The sequence below is a fragment of the Cnephaeus nilssonii genome (genome assembly GCF_951640355.1).
Source record: "Cnephaeus nilssonii genome assembly, chromosome: 13".
Classification (NCBI taxonomy): Eukaryota; Metazoa; Chordata; class Mammalia; order Chiroptera; family Vespertilionidae; genus Cnephaeus; species Cnephaeus nilssonii.
This window is the reverse complement of record NC_137084.1, coordinates 40,816,026-40,832,508: the sequence shown is the minus strand read 5'-3', so window position 1 is coordinate 40,832,508 and position 16,483 is coordinate 40,816,026. Positions and strand designations below refer to the sequence as shown.

General features: G+C 37.7%; 2 protein-coding genes across 2 annotated transcripts; both read right to left on the bottom strand.

Annotated features, from left to right (window-relative positions):
* Positions 1 to 10,799: 10,799 nt before the first annotated feature.
* Positions 10,800 to 11,771, bottom strand: LOC307109548 (olfactory receptor 51G2-like; the record flags this gene model as incomplete). Its single annotated transcript, XM_079788360.1, has 1 exon — positions 10,800 to 11,771. The coding sequence occupies one exon, from the start codon at positions 11,769 to 11,771 to the stop codon at positions 10,800 to 10,802; it is 972 nt and encodes a 323-aa protein (XP_079644486.1).
* Positions 11,772 to 15,553: 3,782 nt separating this feature from the next.
* Positions 15,554 to 16,441, bottom strand: LOC307109622 (olfactory receptor 51A4-like; the record flags this gene model as incomplete). The annotated part of the gene is made up of 1 exon (XM_079788439.1): positions 15,554 to 16,441. The coding sequence occupies one exon, from the start codon at positions 16,439 to 16,441 to the stop codon at positions 15,554 to 15,556; it is 888 nt and encodes a 295-aa protein (XP_079644565.1).
* Positions 16,442 to 16,483: the final 42 nt, after the last annotated feature.

Sequence of the window (16,483 nt, the reverse complement as noted above, 5' to 3'; positions counted from 1 at the left end):
AACTCTGGGAAGGACTTGCCTGGAAAAAGCATTGAGAAAGCAAAAAGTTATTCTTTCATAGCATTCTCCTACCATCTCATCACATTCTCCTACCATCTCATCACATTACTGTTAATGAATTGTAATATAAATATCTGTGTTTTCCGATGGTCTTAGGCTCTACAGCAGCGGTTCTCAACCTGTGGGTTGGGACCCACAGGTTGAGAACCGCTAGCAGGGTTGCCTAAGACCATTGGAAAACACAGATATTTACATTATGATTCATAACAATAGCAAAATTACAGTTATGAAGTAGCAACGAAAATAATTGTATGGTTGGGGATCACCACAACATGAGGAACTGTATTAAAGGGTCATGGCATTAGAAAGGTTGAGAACCACTGTTCTAAAGGTACCCAGATAAGGATAATTGTGTTTAATGGCTGATTGTGAGTTAGAAAATAAAGTATAAGAATGTTAATACAGACTGTGAACTCCTGGTATTACCAGATATATGTTTTGTGTGGAAAGAGATTCAGAATATACGTAATAATATCTGTGACAAGAAGACACCAGGATTGGTTTGGGCTTGACGTGAATGTTTACCAGATTTGAATTCCTTCTCAATCTTTGTTACAGGATGCTCTCTAAAAATGTTTTCATTTTTAGATGAAGACTAGATATTTTTGATGGCATCAAACATTTACTGAGCTCCTGCTATGCACTCAATGTAAATTAGGTAATGAGTAAATATAGAGTTTCTGCCTTTGAAGCTTTGGAATTGACTGGTCACCATAGACATATCCATAAACTAGTTCATGAGGACATTGTCCATGGAACAGATACAAGATCCCACCTGTAAAACCACACTCTGCTTTGTATGACTTAACCTTTTCCATAATCATCCTGGGTACCTTGAAGAACAATTATTAAAGAAGGGTTTCAAGTGTGAAATCTAGTACATAGAGTCAGAGGAAACTTTGGTCACATACCTAAAGTCCAACTGAATGATGAGTTTCTCCCATAACATCTTAGGAAAATTCTCTTAACAATGAAGACTTCAACATCTTCTTGGGCAGTCATTTATGTGGCAGCTGTTACCAGTAGAACAGTCTTCATTATATTCTGATCCTCTCTTATGAACTAATTATAACACTGCGTTATAATGTCATGAAGAATACCTGCTATCCCTATTTCACATGTTAACTGTTAGTATAAGGAAAGCCCAGAGAACAAATTCTGTGAAGGATAACTAATGGTATCAGAATCAAAACAAGCATGATAATTGAACAATAAAGAAATTATCATTGGCAATTATTGGGAAGTCATGAAGGAATAATATGTGTGGGTTTACCTGTGGAGAGGTGAGGGTGGGTGAGCTCTAAGAGTCATCTATGTTGTTCTAATAAAAACTCCCTCTGAATTTTGGTTACAGAGGGAGAGGTAGGCAATGACTATCAACCTGCCTCTGACAAGTTTTCCTTATAGGCTGTTAATCACAATGTGGTTTCAAAAGAAAAGAAAGCATTATCCACTAAATATAATGGTCTGAAATTCTTATACATGTCAAAAGCTTATCATTATTGATAAAAATAAAACACATGAGGATCAGAATTAATATTTCTGGGCAAATATTTAACAAACTGATATAAATAAAATAGCAAATCCATTCCTGAAGCATGACATGCATAGGAAAGAAGATAGTTTTATATTCAGAAAACATGCCTAAGTTGATATGTAACAAGCTGGTGATCCATTCACAAATGGGAATCATCTGTTGGGCTACTTGGAAGTCTTTGTTTTAACTCAACCTTTTAAGAATACCAGAAAAGAGGAGCTGTTGCTCTTAGACTCTTAAACAAAAGGCTAACTTCTTTGAGCTTTGTCAGAAAAAAAATCATTGACAAACACTTATATTTTTCAAGGTCATTTTGTCCAAATCCTGCTAAACTGACTTTGCAAGATCCCTAAAAAGAATGTGAAAATCCATGTCTCAGAAGTATTTTTTAAAACAAATTTCTGAGAAATATTATCTAATATGTGTCTTATATAAATGTAGTTTGACTTGCAGTGGACCTCAAATTCTAAGAGCAAGAATTGAGTGACTATTAAGTGAAGAAAAAGAGTCCAGGGGTTGTTTCCCAAAACTATAGAATATATCAGACAAGAGGATTAGAAGTGCTGTGTACCTCTAACAAATGCCCTTCCTGCTTGAGAGATCCTCATACAAAGTTGGAAACCATGTCTAGGATAGCCCATGACTTCTCTCAATTCCATCCCAAGTACACATGCAACATAATTTGAACTACTATAGCCTGAGATGTTTCTATCACTCACCAGATCCCAGGTCAGAGATTCAATTTCTATGGATTATAGAGCAGCTGAGGCCTTGTGAGGCTCCCTGGCTTGAGTGTAGTGCTAAGAGAGCAGGTTTATAAAACATTAGTTCTGTCTCTCCCTGGAGGCTCACATCCAGTCCCCGTGGTATGGTCTTTGAAAGAAGCATTAAATGAGCATGTGCCAGACAGAGCTGTCTATTGCTAATCCTTGTAGGTCTTTGCCAGATCTGCAGATGATATACTAGTTACTATAAGCTTAGAACATGCAGCCTGTTGTGCTTCAGGCTTCCTTTCTTCTCTTCCCAGCCTAAGACCTTTTTAGCTGCTTAGAGATGGAAATCATTAAATAGATCATAGCTATTTTGGTTCCAGGAACATCTTTCATCATATTTGTATTTCCAGGACATACAATCCTTTATATCCTCCAAAATCTCACCTCCAAATCCAGCATTTTCCCTTAAATTATAAATATCTTGGGGCGGGGCGGTGGGGAGAGTAAGGACAGAATCTACAGCACTATTTCCATGAGTGATAATATTAATAGATTTCCTCCAGGATAAATTCATTTTGCACTAACTGGTTTTTGTTACAATAACACAGAGCTTACTTTTTACTGCTGTTGTCTCTTTTCTTCCTCTCTCTTCAGTGAGTTCTTCGTATTCACTGGGGGAATGATTATAAGTGGTGGAGGAGATTAAAAAGATTCACCAGGAGCATATAAAATGGGTCTGGATTTTGTTTATAAGCTGAGGAGAGAGTGATATAGGATACAACTACTGGTTGCAATATGTGTGGAACTGGGTGGGTATGGCCAGGAAAATTGAGGTAGGAACCAAGTTAGTAATGAGGTAGAGGAGCCATCTCGGGTACACAACCAATTGCTAGTTCAGTGATTCACTTGTAGCACTCACACAACTCAACGTAAAATTATCCTCATGGCTGAGATTTGATATAGCAAAGGACACTGTGAAAGTACAGCAGGAAAGATTATATGTAGGTAAAGGCAAGAGAGGTCACATACAGGCTTCCCAACATTTCTTCTCTGCAAGGGTCTCTCTAGCTGCAAATCTCAGAGACACATGAGAGATGTTTATGTAGGGAAGCCTGCTTGAGTTTTGGAATCCAGAGTTCTTAAAATGGAGCTGGTCACATAGGCTTATATCTGTCAACTTATAAAGTATGTGTAGACCCCAGATCAAGCAACAGGTACATAGAATAAACTCCATGTTTATCTTACACATGCTACCCACCTGGTTCATGTAGACCTACTGCTTTGGGCACAGATAGTAACATGATTGCTCAGTAAATGTGTGAATATTCTGGAAGATCAGTTCTCAAGGTTTGGTCAAGAGATAGTCATCAACATTGGCTACAGAAATAAGCAAAACCAGAGTAAAAGGTATCTGCTGCAGTAACTCTTTTCTGGTAGGAGCTTTACTGCATTTTCAGAAGTATGCCATGACCTCAATGGACATGAGTTAGAAATGTTTTCATTCAGCATATGTGAAAAATGACTAGCTTCTAATGTGGCCTAAAAATAATCCTAATCCTAGGTGTCAGAAAATAACAAGAGAGTGTGGAATTATCAATTCAAAATAAAGTGGGCACTATATATGGGCTTAAAATAATAAGGAAAATATTTAAGGAAGAAAGTATATCTGGAATGACTGGAATAACTTGATAGAGGTGCAACAAGTGTTAAACAGGAAGTGTTACTCACTTCAGAGCATGGAGCCTATAATCAGAAATTTAAAAAAAAAATGAGCCAGAAAATCATCAAGGAATAATTGTGGTAGTTGTGAGCAAAGACTAACCCAAAAATGAAGAGAATCAATGAAAAGGCATAAACAAGTTTGTGCAACATAATTATGTTAGATTCTGAAAGCTAGTTTCAATTCTGTTTGGAGTTGTTTGAGAATGAAGTCAGGGAAGACAATTAGCAGAATGCCAAAGTAATTTATTTAATTATTAAGTTCTAAGCTGAGTCAGGAGCAGTGGAAATGTAAAAGTGGGAGCTGTTGGGAAAATACTAATAAAGTAAAATCTACCTTATTGGTAAATGATTAGATATTATGAGTAAAGGGAAGTAAGGAGCATTCCTGACATAGTTCATATTTTTGGCTGGAATGAGGACATGAATAGAGATGCCATTCTCATAAATGGAGAATACAAACATCACAGCAGGAAGAAGCGGCAGTTGAGAATGGAGCAGGAGACTCCTGCTATTCTATTCCAAGTTCTATTTTGGACTAGTTGAGTTTAAGGTTTCCATATAGCATACAAAGGAAATTATCCAGAGGGAGGAATGAACCTGACTGGAGTTCAGGACATTCAGCTTGAGATTGAGGAGGGCAACATATATTTCCAGCGGGTTGGCATCAGAAGTAAAGCTAGAAAATGCAATGAGTAAAATTAGCTGGAGAGATCAGAAAATACAGAGGTGCAAGAGAAACCTACAAAGTACGAATATTCAATGACAAGTGAGCAATCAACTGTTTCAATTATAGATGAAACATCAGTGATGAGGAGACAGAATTTGAAATAAATAACATGATTTAGTAGTTTAGAGTTAATTAGAGTGACCTTTGCCCAAGCAATTTCAATGGAATAGTAGAGGCAAAATTACATTATAATGGAGTTGAAGAGGAAACAATGTTTAGTTTAGTTTAATTACAAGTAAACTGTGTTGTTTGGGATGTATAAATAGTTACAATGTAAAGAAAAACAATGAAATAAACACTGTAAAAATCAGAATACTGGTTTAACATAGTGGTGATAGTAAGGTCATGTTCAGGTAAAGCTACAGAAAAAATTTGGGCATCGATAATTTTATTTCTTTACTTAGGTGATATTTACATGGATGTCCATTTTACAAAAATGTGTTAAATTGCACATTTATTTCCTTGCAGTTTTCTGTATGTGTTTTATATTTCACCACAATAAATTTTTAAAAGATTTGGCAAGAGGAAGATAATGAATGTTCATTACTTTTTCCAAGTAGAAATAAGGAAGAAAAATAAATTAAGTACCTACTGACAGCCATATGGTTAGTAAGAGTTCATTTTATGAACAGAGAGTCTTAAATGTTTTTTAAGCTGTTTTAAAGCAGCTGGTGGAGAAGGAATGGCTGGATAAATTTATTTTTAGCTAAGGAAGTATAGTGAATTATGTTTAGTAAGGGAGGTGTATTAATTTTCTACAGTTGCTGAAACAGATTACCACAAACTCAGTGACTTAAAATAACACAATAATGTTATCTTATAGTTCAGGAGATTAAATGTCCAACATGAGTCATACTAGGCTAATATCCAGGTGTCTCCTGAGAGGTTCTTTCTGGAGGCTATGGGGGAAAATCTATTGATTTGACTTTTCCATTTTGGCTCCTTGCCCTATTTCTGTATCTTCAACACCATCAATATTGTGACTCCGCTTCTTTCTGACTTCCTGCCTTTCCCTTACAAGGAGTTTGTGACTGCATCAGGCACACTCAGAAAATTCAGGATAATCTTCCAATGTTAAGATCCCCTTAACTTAATCACACTTACAAGGTTCCTATTGCCAAGTAAGGTAATATATTCACAGATTAAGATGTGCAGATAATTGGTAGGCCAATATCAAGCCTCCAAAAGGAAGAAATAAAGCTTTAAGAAGACAGAGGAAAATAATTTGTTGAAAGAGCAGAAAATAGGTCAAAAGCAATTTTATGCAGCTATATGGGGATTTAAGTAAAGGGATAAGATGAAAATCTCATAATTAGGAATAGGAGGTGTAATGAAATTATTTTAGTAGGTCTCATGCAGATATTAGGATTAAGACTGAGGATGTCATAGATATGGCAAGAATATGTAGAGTTCTAGAAATCTTTTTAATCCCAGTAATGGTAATGTGTAGTGTAGAAAAAGAGGCAGGGCTAACTGGAGAACTGAATCTATGGTGCACTTTTTATCTCCTGAACATCAGAGGAGTGTTTACAACAGTGAAAATGAATGTTCTCAGGCTACACATAAGAATATGGATAAATTTCAAAAAAATGCACTGGAACTAAAAAATTCTTGATTTTGTAAAGAGAGTATTAAAAATACTGCAATATAGCATATACAGGGTGGGGCAAAAGTAGGTTTATAGTTGTTCTTATGGAAAGTAATGCAATCCTATATAATAGAAGCCTGATATACTAAGTGTCCAGTTTTCTGGTCTGCCATTCAACCAATGAAAGCATAATATGCTAATGATATGCTAAGGCAGCTCAACCACTTGTTATGACATGCACTGACCACTAGGGGGCAGATGCTCCGACTGGTAGGTTAGCTTGCGGCTGGGGTCTGGCTGATTGGGACTGAGTGAGACAGCCGGACATGCCTTGGAGCTCTCCCATGGTCCCTCCCTGGCTGGCCAACCTCCTGCGTCCCTCCTCACACTGATCATGCACCAGTGGGATCCCTTGGCCTGGCCTGCACCCTCTCGCAATCTGGGACCCCTCAGGGGATGTCAGAGAGCTGGTTTCGGTCTGATGGCAGAACAACCAGTTGCTATGATGCACACTGACCACCAGAGGGCAGGCACTCAATGCAGGAGCTGCCCTCTGGTGGTCAGTGCACTCCCACAGGGCTCCACAGCAGTTGGACATCCCCCAAGGGCTCCTGGAGTATGAGAGGGTGCGGGCCGGGCTGAGAGAACCCCCCTCCCAGGGCATTAATTTTGTTCACCAGGCCTCTAGTAATTAATAAATAACAATCCAAGAATAAACTCTGTGTTTTGCATACTCACATCTGTAAACCTACTTTTGCCCCATTATATCCTTATTATATCATTAAATAGAAAACAAGGAATGGAAAGATAAACACAAAACTCAAATGTGTGTGGTGACTTTTGGGATTGAGTGGGAAGTCTGTGATTCAGAGAGATACAAAAAGTCTTTGCCTTTATTAGATATAATTTGTAGTATGTAATAAACTAATGCAATTGTGGCAAAATATTTTATAATTAAATAGAATTAAGAGAAAAATATATGCATGTTTGTTGTATTATTTTCTGCATCTTTGGGATGCCTAAAATATTATTTATTTTTTTATTTTTGTTTTGTTTTTTTACAATTCTATCATGCATCATCTGTATATGGTATTGTGCATTTGCTACCCAAGTCAAGTCTCCTTTTATCACCATTTATCTTCTCTTTACCTTCTTCTATCCCCTCAATCCCCCCTTCACTCTGTCAATCACCAAACTGTAGTCTGTGTCCATTAATCTTTCTTTTTTTTCCTTTGCTTAATCCCTTCACCCATCTCACCCAGCCCTGAACCCTTCCCCTCTGAAAACTATCAATCTGTTCTCTGTATCCATGAGTCTGTCTCCACTTTGTTCATCAGTCTATTTTGTTCATTAGATCTCACATATAAGTGAAGTAATGTGATACATGTCTTTCTCTGACTAGCTTATTTCACTTAGCATAATACTCTCCAGGTCCATCCATGCTGTCACAAAAGGTAATGCTTGAAATATTTTCTAATAATGATTATATATATATATATATATATATATATATATATATATATATATATATACACACACACACACACAGACACACACACACACAGAATGGATGCAGGGCAAATTGAACACTCTGATTACATTAAAAGAAACTTACCTTCTTTGAATAAAGAAGGTTATAATTTCTTTTTTATTGGAAGGGAGAATTTTATGGCATATATATAAATAAATTCCTTTATGTATGTAAAAGTGAAGAGAGTGTATGCTGTGAAGTGTAAGTAACTGGGAAATAGTTGTGAACATGTGAAATTGCAGCTGTGGATTGTGGAAACACCAAGTGTTTCAAAAATATACATTCAGTCACTGAAAGACCAAAGCAATAAAGACCATTATTAAATACCCTATTTTCCGGCATATAAGATGACTTTTTAACCCAGGAAAATCTTCTCAAAAGTCAGGGTTTTACATGCTGGAAAATACGGTACTCACTCTCAGCTCCAGCACTGGGACAGTGGCTTGCGGGGGATACAGGTACCGTGTTTTCCGGTGTGTAAAACCCCGGTTTTTGAGAAGATTTTCCTGGGTTAAAAAGTCGTCTTATACACTGGAAAATATGGTAGTTATTACAATTTAAAAATCTATTGTTTTCTTAATTAAAACTAAAAAGTACAGGTGTAAGAATAGAAAATAGAAAATTATTTAAATTGATTCCAAAATAAGTTTAGAGTTAAAAAGTAAAAACAACCCCACAAAACAAAACAAAACAAAACAAAAACAACAAGAAAGAATGAGTATTGATGTAGCATTTCCTGGAGTATGTGTGGTCCATCCTTTCTAATAAAAGAGTAATATGCAAATTGACCATACCTCCACTATACCCACAAGCCACGCCCACCACCCAATCAGAAGCAAATATGCAAACAAACCCAACCAAGATGGCTGTGGCCACAGAGAGCAAGAGGGAGGCTTGGGTTTCCCCGGCAATGGAGGAAGCCAAGCTTTCCGCCTGCCCTTGCCGGCCTAGGCCTCCACTCAAGGCTACAAAGTTTCAATGATAGAAGATAAATAAATCCAAACAGAAATGGCGGCAGCCATGGAGCTGGAAAGAGCAGGAGGCTAGGGTTGCCCCCGGCGATGGAGGAAGCCAAGCTTCTGAAGTCCTGGCCTGCCTTGGCCTCTGCTCCAGGCTACAAAGTTTCAATTAAAGGAGATACATAAATCCCCCCAAAAATGGCTGCTGCCATGGAGCAAGCAGGAGGCTTGGCTCCACTCCAGGCTACAAAGTTTCAATTTTAGAAGATAAATAAATCCCAGACACCAGGGCCTCTGCTTGGGTCGCCGGGGGGTGTGGCCGGCCTGCAAACCACCACAGGCCCCTCGCCCAGGCCGCCCCACACCGCAAGGGAACCCCTACCCTGATCCAGGGCAAACCAGCCAGCCCCCACCCATGTACCAGGCCTCTATCCTATCTAATAAAAGAGTGATATGTAGATTGACCATCACTCCAACACACAAGATGGCTGCCCCCATGTGGTCAAAAATCCTGTCCCCATGTGGACACAAGATGGCCACCACAAGATGGCCAGCAGGGGAGGGCAGTTAGGGGTGACCAGGCCAGCAGAGGAGGGAAGTTGAGGGTGACCAGACCTGTAGGGAAGGGCAGTTGGGGGGACCCAGGCCTGCAGTGGAGAGCAGTTGGGGGGGACCAGGCCTGCAGGGGATGGCAGTTAGGAGCAAACAGGCTGGCAGGGGAACAGTTAGACATCAATCAGGCTGGCAGGGGCGTGGTTAGGGGGTGATCAGGCTGGCAGGCAGAAGCAGTTAGGGGCAATCAGGAAGGCAGGCAGGCGAGCAGTTGGGAGCCAGCAGTCCTGGACTGTGTGTGAGAGGGATGTCTGATTTCCCGTTTAGGCCCAATCACGGTGGGTCCCAGATTGGAGAGAGTGCTGGCTGGGCTGAGGGACACCCTCCCCCTCCATGCACAAATTTCATGCACCGGGCCTCTAGTAGTGACTATGAAAGACAATGAATTAACAATGTTGTCATAGACTTAGACAAGGTGAATGTTCCAACGACCAGGATTAGCGATCTCAAGGCCAAAGTCCAGAGGCTCTGAAGTCAAGGTGTGAACATGTGTGAAAGAACATTATGCTAGAGATTTAGAGTCTGGCAATAGAAATGTTGGTACAATTTTATTTTTATTCCTCATCCAAGGATATGTTTGTTAATTTTTTTTTGTGTGTGTGTGTGTGTGTGTGAGAGAGAGAGAGAGAGAGAGAGAAAGAGAGAGAGAGAGAGAGAGACATTGATTGATTGCCTCCCATACACCCCTTCCTGGGAATCAAACCCAAAAACTGGGTATGTGCTTTGACCAGGAATCAAACCCACAACATTTCAGTGTATTGAATGATGCTCCAACCAACTGAGCACTTGGCCAGGACAATGTTGGTACAGATTTAAGTAGAGATTGTTGACATTGTTTCATGGCTTCATGGCTTTATAGCTCTTTTCAGTATTAGATATTCATTTGTTTGTTTTTTTACCTGTTGTTCCTTAATTTGACAACAATATTATCAAGAAAACAAACCACTCTGAAGGCGAGGACTTTGTTTAAGTTATCTCCAGTACCTCAAAAAGTAAAAAATATAGTAGGTATTCAGTAAATAAATATCAAGGGTGATACATATACAAATGATAACAAGTAGTAATTTACTTACTCTGTGAAAATGAACTATAAGATCGCAAACTTCTCTGACCTTAATATGTGAACCATTGGACTAAGAAATAATGAAGCTAGCTCATTATTTAAAATTTTTATTTTACTGAACACTTTTTATTATTCAATATATATTAATTCAAATCATAGAAAAGAAATAGTTTCCAGCCTTACATCCATATTATTCAGAACCGTCAGTGGTCAAACAGAATCTCTGTGGGCATTTGGAATAGTAGCAAGTTCTTCATTTCATGAAGCATTCTTAGGATAGTGCTCACTCATGTTATAAATGTGACTTTGGATTTTCCTGATCCTTTTTTGATAAAGAGTTTCAGAATTTTATCTTGTATCAGCTTGGTTTTCACCACATACACAATGGGGTTCATCACAGGTGGAATGAGAAAGTGCATGTTGGCCAGGGTCACGTAAATGTGTGAGGGAAGTTTTGGGCCAAAGCGGTGCAGTATAGACAGGCAGATCATGGGTGTGAAGAAGAGGATCACAGCACAGAGGTGGGAAATACAGGTGTTGAGAGCCTTGAGGCGGCCACCATGGGATGCAATGCTTAGTACTGTTTTTAGGATCAGAATGTATGAAAAAAGAATGAGGAGAAAATCAAGCCCCATAGTGGAGAGCAGCACGAAGAGTCCAAATATGCTATTTATTCTTGTGTTGGAGCAGGAGAGCTTTAGGATATCAGGATGCAGACAGTACGAATGAGAAAGTACATTGGAGCGACAAAAACACAGCCTTCTCAAGAGGATAGGAAGGGGTACCTGTATAGTGAAGGTTCGCACAGCAATGGCCAGACCTATCTTGGCAATTACACTATGGGTAAGGATGGAGGAATAGTGTAGTGGATAAGAAATGGCCACATAGCGATCAAAAGCCATTGCCAGTATGACAGCTGACTCAAAATCCTGGAAGGTGTGGATAAAAAACATTTGGGTAAAGCAAGCTGAGAAGGTGATCTCGCGAGCATCCAGCCAGAAGATCCTCAGCATTGTGGGGAAGGTGAAGAGGGACAGACCCAGATCAGAGGCTGCTAGCATGGCCAAGAAGAGGTACATAGGCACGTGGAGGGTCTCTTCTCGCCAAATAATTGCAATGATGGTCATGTTGCCCACTAAGGTAATGAAGAACATGAAAGAGAAGGGAATGGAGATCCAGATGTACACAGCCTCCAGCCCAGGTATGCCTGTCACCAGGAAGGTGGAGAATATGGAGTTTGTACAATTTTCATAATGCATGATGCCAGGGTAGCACGCCTTTCCTAAAAGGAAATTCATTGTTCCAAAAGCAAATGTTAAAAATTACTTCTTTTTTTACACTCTTAGTGTTATACCTTGGACTAAATGATTCCTAACCTTATGAAAACTTTAATATTGATCTTATTTGTAAAATACTCATATATAAAATGTGAGTCTAAACTAGAAAATACCTATCCTGTTGGTCAAATTCTCCAGATATGCTAGCTAATTGAAAGGGAAAAAAAAGTCTACTATCTACTTTCATGAGTTAGACTATTTTAGATTCAACATATAAGTTATATTGAGTAGTATTTGTCCTTCTGCATTTGTGTTTTTTTTTAACTAGTCTAATGACTTCCAGGTTCATTCATGTTATTGCAAATGACAGGATTTCCTTCCTTGTTAAAGCTGAAGAATATTTCATTTTATGCATATGCAATATTTTCTTTATATATACATCTATCAATGGACATTCAGGTTGCAATTACCTAAGACATACAAATGGTATAATGGTATTTTAAACTGAGTACTAAAATCCTCAATAAAATAAGATAGATTCACACTTTGCCTTATCATTACAGTAGCACACTATTCTATGAAATTTCTCTGCCTTGGTCAGCAATGATACATGTTAGACTAGTGATTAATAGCATGCACTGATCTGCTTTTTATGCAAAGAGATGGATATAGAAAGTTAAAATACTAATTTAGAAAACATTTTATATAGATTTGTTATATACATTTGACATAATTCTGTTACTTTAATAATAAAATTTTGGTTTCATATTTTGGGTACATTTTAATTATTTTCTACCATTTAATTTGTACTTATGTTTTACAATGAATCTACATAGGCATTCCATACACACTGGTCACATCCCTATGAAGTCATCCCCACTAACAATAAACTCTTCTGTAAACTATTCATCCTGATTTGTCACCATTCTCACTCACTAACATCATTGCTGGTATTGTGTGTGTGAGCCTTATGAAATTTGCACTTCAAAATCTTTATTGTCTGCATGAGACAGACAGACTCTACCTGTGATAGCCTAAGTATTTCCTAGATGATTTACTAAAAATTTCACTTGTGTCTAATTCTTGATAAGGAAATATTAGTAAAGAAAACAATAAAAATTTAAATAACTTTTCTTCCAAGCCTTACACTCTCCTTGCCCTCCTATTAAAGACGAGAAGCTTAGGACCCTGCCCACTGCTTCTGCCTTTAAATTGGAATACTATTTAATTTGTCAAAGTCTCAATCTGGGTCATTTGGGTGAGACTTTCAGACGTGATTAATTAATACCCTACCTGCTATCTAATACATAAAAAATGAGAAATGAAGTTAAAATTAGTCCCAGCAGCATTATAAACACATTTTTAAAAATATATTTAGAATTATGCTGTGACAGGGCAGATGGAAGAGTATGTAGAAAACTCATTTTTATTTCATGGGAGCACATTCTGCCTCCTCTAATCATGGGGCCTCTTAGAGTTAAGTGTCTGCTGCCAGATTTCTTTATAGTGCCTTTTCGCATCCAGGAGTTCTCTGTCATTTTCAGAGTATATGTTTCCTGTTCAGAAATGTAGCTAAATCTCATATTAAATGTTCTCATAGGCAAGGATAGTTCTCTTTTTATTTGATTCAAGAATACTTTAAGCCCACTTTCTCTACGTGGTTCAGTGTCATTGTCCAAACATATCAGTTTTTTGTTTTTTTTTAAAAAAAGAAGGCTACTTTCAAAAAGAGAAACATTCTGTAGGCCTTATGATTCCTTGTATTACAGGCTACACTTTCCTTACTCACTAACTTATTACAAGTCTCTAAAATTTGTTCTATCTCAAATTCAACTCATGTAAAACCTTGTTTTCATTCTCACCTGGCATCTTAAGGCAGCATAGTTGCTAAAATCATGCAAAGGCAGCTTTCTTATCCATGTCTAAGATAAAAATGTCGGTGACCTGATTTGAGTTGCTTTATTATTCATGGAGCTTTCCCTTGAAAATAGGAATCTCCTGGGATTCCATCTCCGCTTGAATTGAGAGTTCTCATTAATCCTTTTTACTTCTTAGAAATGATCCCCAAATGGCCTGAGTTCTGGGGCCTTTTTTGCATCAGGTGAATTCAAAATCAAACTAATCAACACAGAATTTCATAATAAGTGTTGGCATGAATTCAAATCTGTCCAAAATCAATTTTAAAAATTATTTATATATGTCTGAAATCATTCATATTCTCATTGGTATCATTCATATTTTTATAACATATGTTGGGAATTCTAAAACGTTTATTTCATCAAAGGCTCATTAAATTTTAATATATTTTCAATTTATCAATGTTTCAGATATAAATCACTACTTAGTGTATGTGTAAATTACTTCAGTATTCAGAAATGATAAACTATATTTACTTTCCTGCTATCATCCTTCATCCTCCAAGCATATCACTATCTTACACAGACACATCAATGTATGGCAATGTCCCATTTTTCCTTTCCCCTAGGGCCTGGTGACCACCATTCTATTCTCTGCTTTGAGTCTGACTGTTTTAGGTACCTCACATAAGTGGAATCATATAGTATTTGTTCTTCTATGACTGGACAATTTCATTTAATACAATGTTCACCAGGTTCATCCGTGTTGTTGCAAATGGCAGGATTTCCTTCTTTTCTTAAGGCTGAATAATATTTCATTGTGTGCATACACCACATGTTTTTTATCTGTTTAACTGTCAATGGACATTTGGGTTGTTTCAATGTCTTGGCTATTGTAAATAATGCTGCAATAAACATGAGAGGGCAGATATCTCTTTGAATAAAAAACAAGAGGCTGGATGTATCCTCAAGTCTTATATAATATATATATATATATATATATATATATATATATATATATATTGCAATGGCAAAGACAATAGACATGGTCTTTGATTGCCATTAAACAGTAGTTATGTTAGCAGGTAACAAGAGGTGTAACTATTAAATGCAATGATCTATGTCCATAAATATTCATTTGTTTATTGAAGAAGGAAATTAGATTTACTGAATAGAGTATATACCAGAGGTTCAGAAGAAAGCAGCACAGTGCTTCTCACAATAATTTTTAATTGAGAAACTAGACATGAAGATATAAGTAAAACATTGCTGTGTTATAATAAAATCACCTATGGGGTATATTAAAGGCTAATGGGAAGTGCCAATACTACTAAAATATCAAGAACATTCATAATGAAGAAAATTTTGTTTAATATTGGTGTTGAAATTTGAAATTAGGGAATTGGTAAAAAAGAGTAAGGTAAAGACTGGCATATAAGTGTATAAATATATTTACTCATCTAGTTTGAAAAGTGGCAATCTGTAGCTGGAGTTCAGGTTGGAGAGAAGGGTAGAAATAAGAAAACTGAAAGCTTTCTAAAACATGTTAATAACAGCCTTTATCACATCATTAATTGTGACCACTTAGCTATTTAAATTCAAATAGTTAAATGGAAAAGAGACATAAAAATTATTTCAGTAAGATCCCTCATGAAATACTAGGGATGATGAATTGGGTCAAGACAATAACAAAAACACCATCATCCTCTTGACAGATAGGAAGATAGTACCTTAACTCTCCATAAACCATACTGCTAAATGATGACATGTTTCTTAGAGGGGAAATGACAAACAAAAGGGAAAGAGAGAATCAGGGCATCATTTTAGCTAAGGCCATACTTGACTACTTGAGCCAGTTCCTCCTGTTCTTACATATCTTCTGTACTGCAGACCTTATTTGTGTAGTTTTTAGGCTATAAACCAAGGGATTAAGGACAGGGTCAAGAAGAGGAAGAGATTGGCCATGGTGACATGGAGAAGAGGAGATGTGAATATACCAAACCTATGAATTAGAGCCAGCACAATAAGTGGCACATAAAAAATGCAGACAGTGAAAATGTGGGAAACACAAGTATTAAGTGCCTTGAGCTGGCCGTCTTTGGTTGCAATACCCAGCACTGTTTTCAAAATCAGGATGTAAGAAATGACAATGAACGTAGAGTCAACTCCAAAGGAGCAGAGGACAAGGAATAACCCATAGATGATGTTGACTCTGACAGGGCCACAGGCCAGCTTCATAACATCAGGGTGATAGCAGTAACAATGAGATAGAACAATATCTTTGCAGAAGGACAATCGGTTGAGGAGTATTGGCAAGGGTGCCATCAAAACTACACCCCTGACTACGGCTGCAAGCCCCATCCCTATAATCCGAGGAGGGGTTAAGACCACAGTGTACTGTAGTGGGTTTCGGATAGCTACAAATCGATCAAAGGCCATAGCCAGCAAAATGGCTGACTCTATGGAGGAAAAGGTATGGATGAAGAACATCTGTGCTAGGCAAGAGCAGAACTCAATCTCTCTATGATTTAGGAGAAAGACATTGAGTACTGTAGGTAGAGTTGATAAAGACAGACCCACATCTGTGGCTGCCAGCATAGACAGGAAGATGTATTGAGGCTCATGGAGACTGGAGATGGTTTTGATAACAAAGAGGATGGTGAAGTTCCCTAGGAGGGCAATTGCATACATGACACACAGTGGGATAGAGATCCATATTTGTACAGCCTCCATTCCAGGAATACCTATTAGAAGAAAAGTGGGTGGCTGAAACCAGCTATTGTTTATAAACGCCATAATGTATTTCTTGAGATCAGCCTACGTCAGCTTCTAAATGTT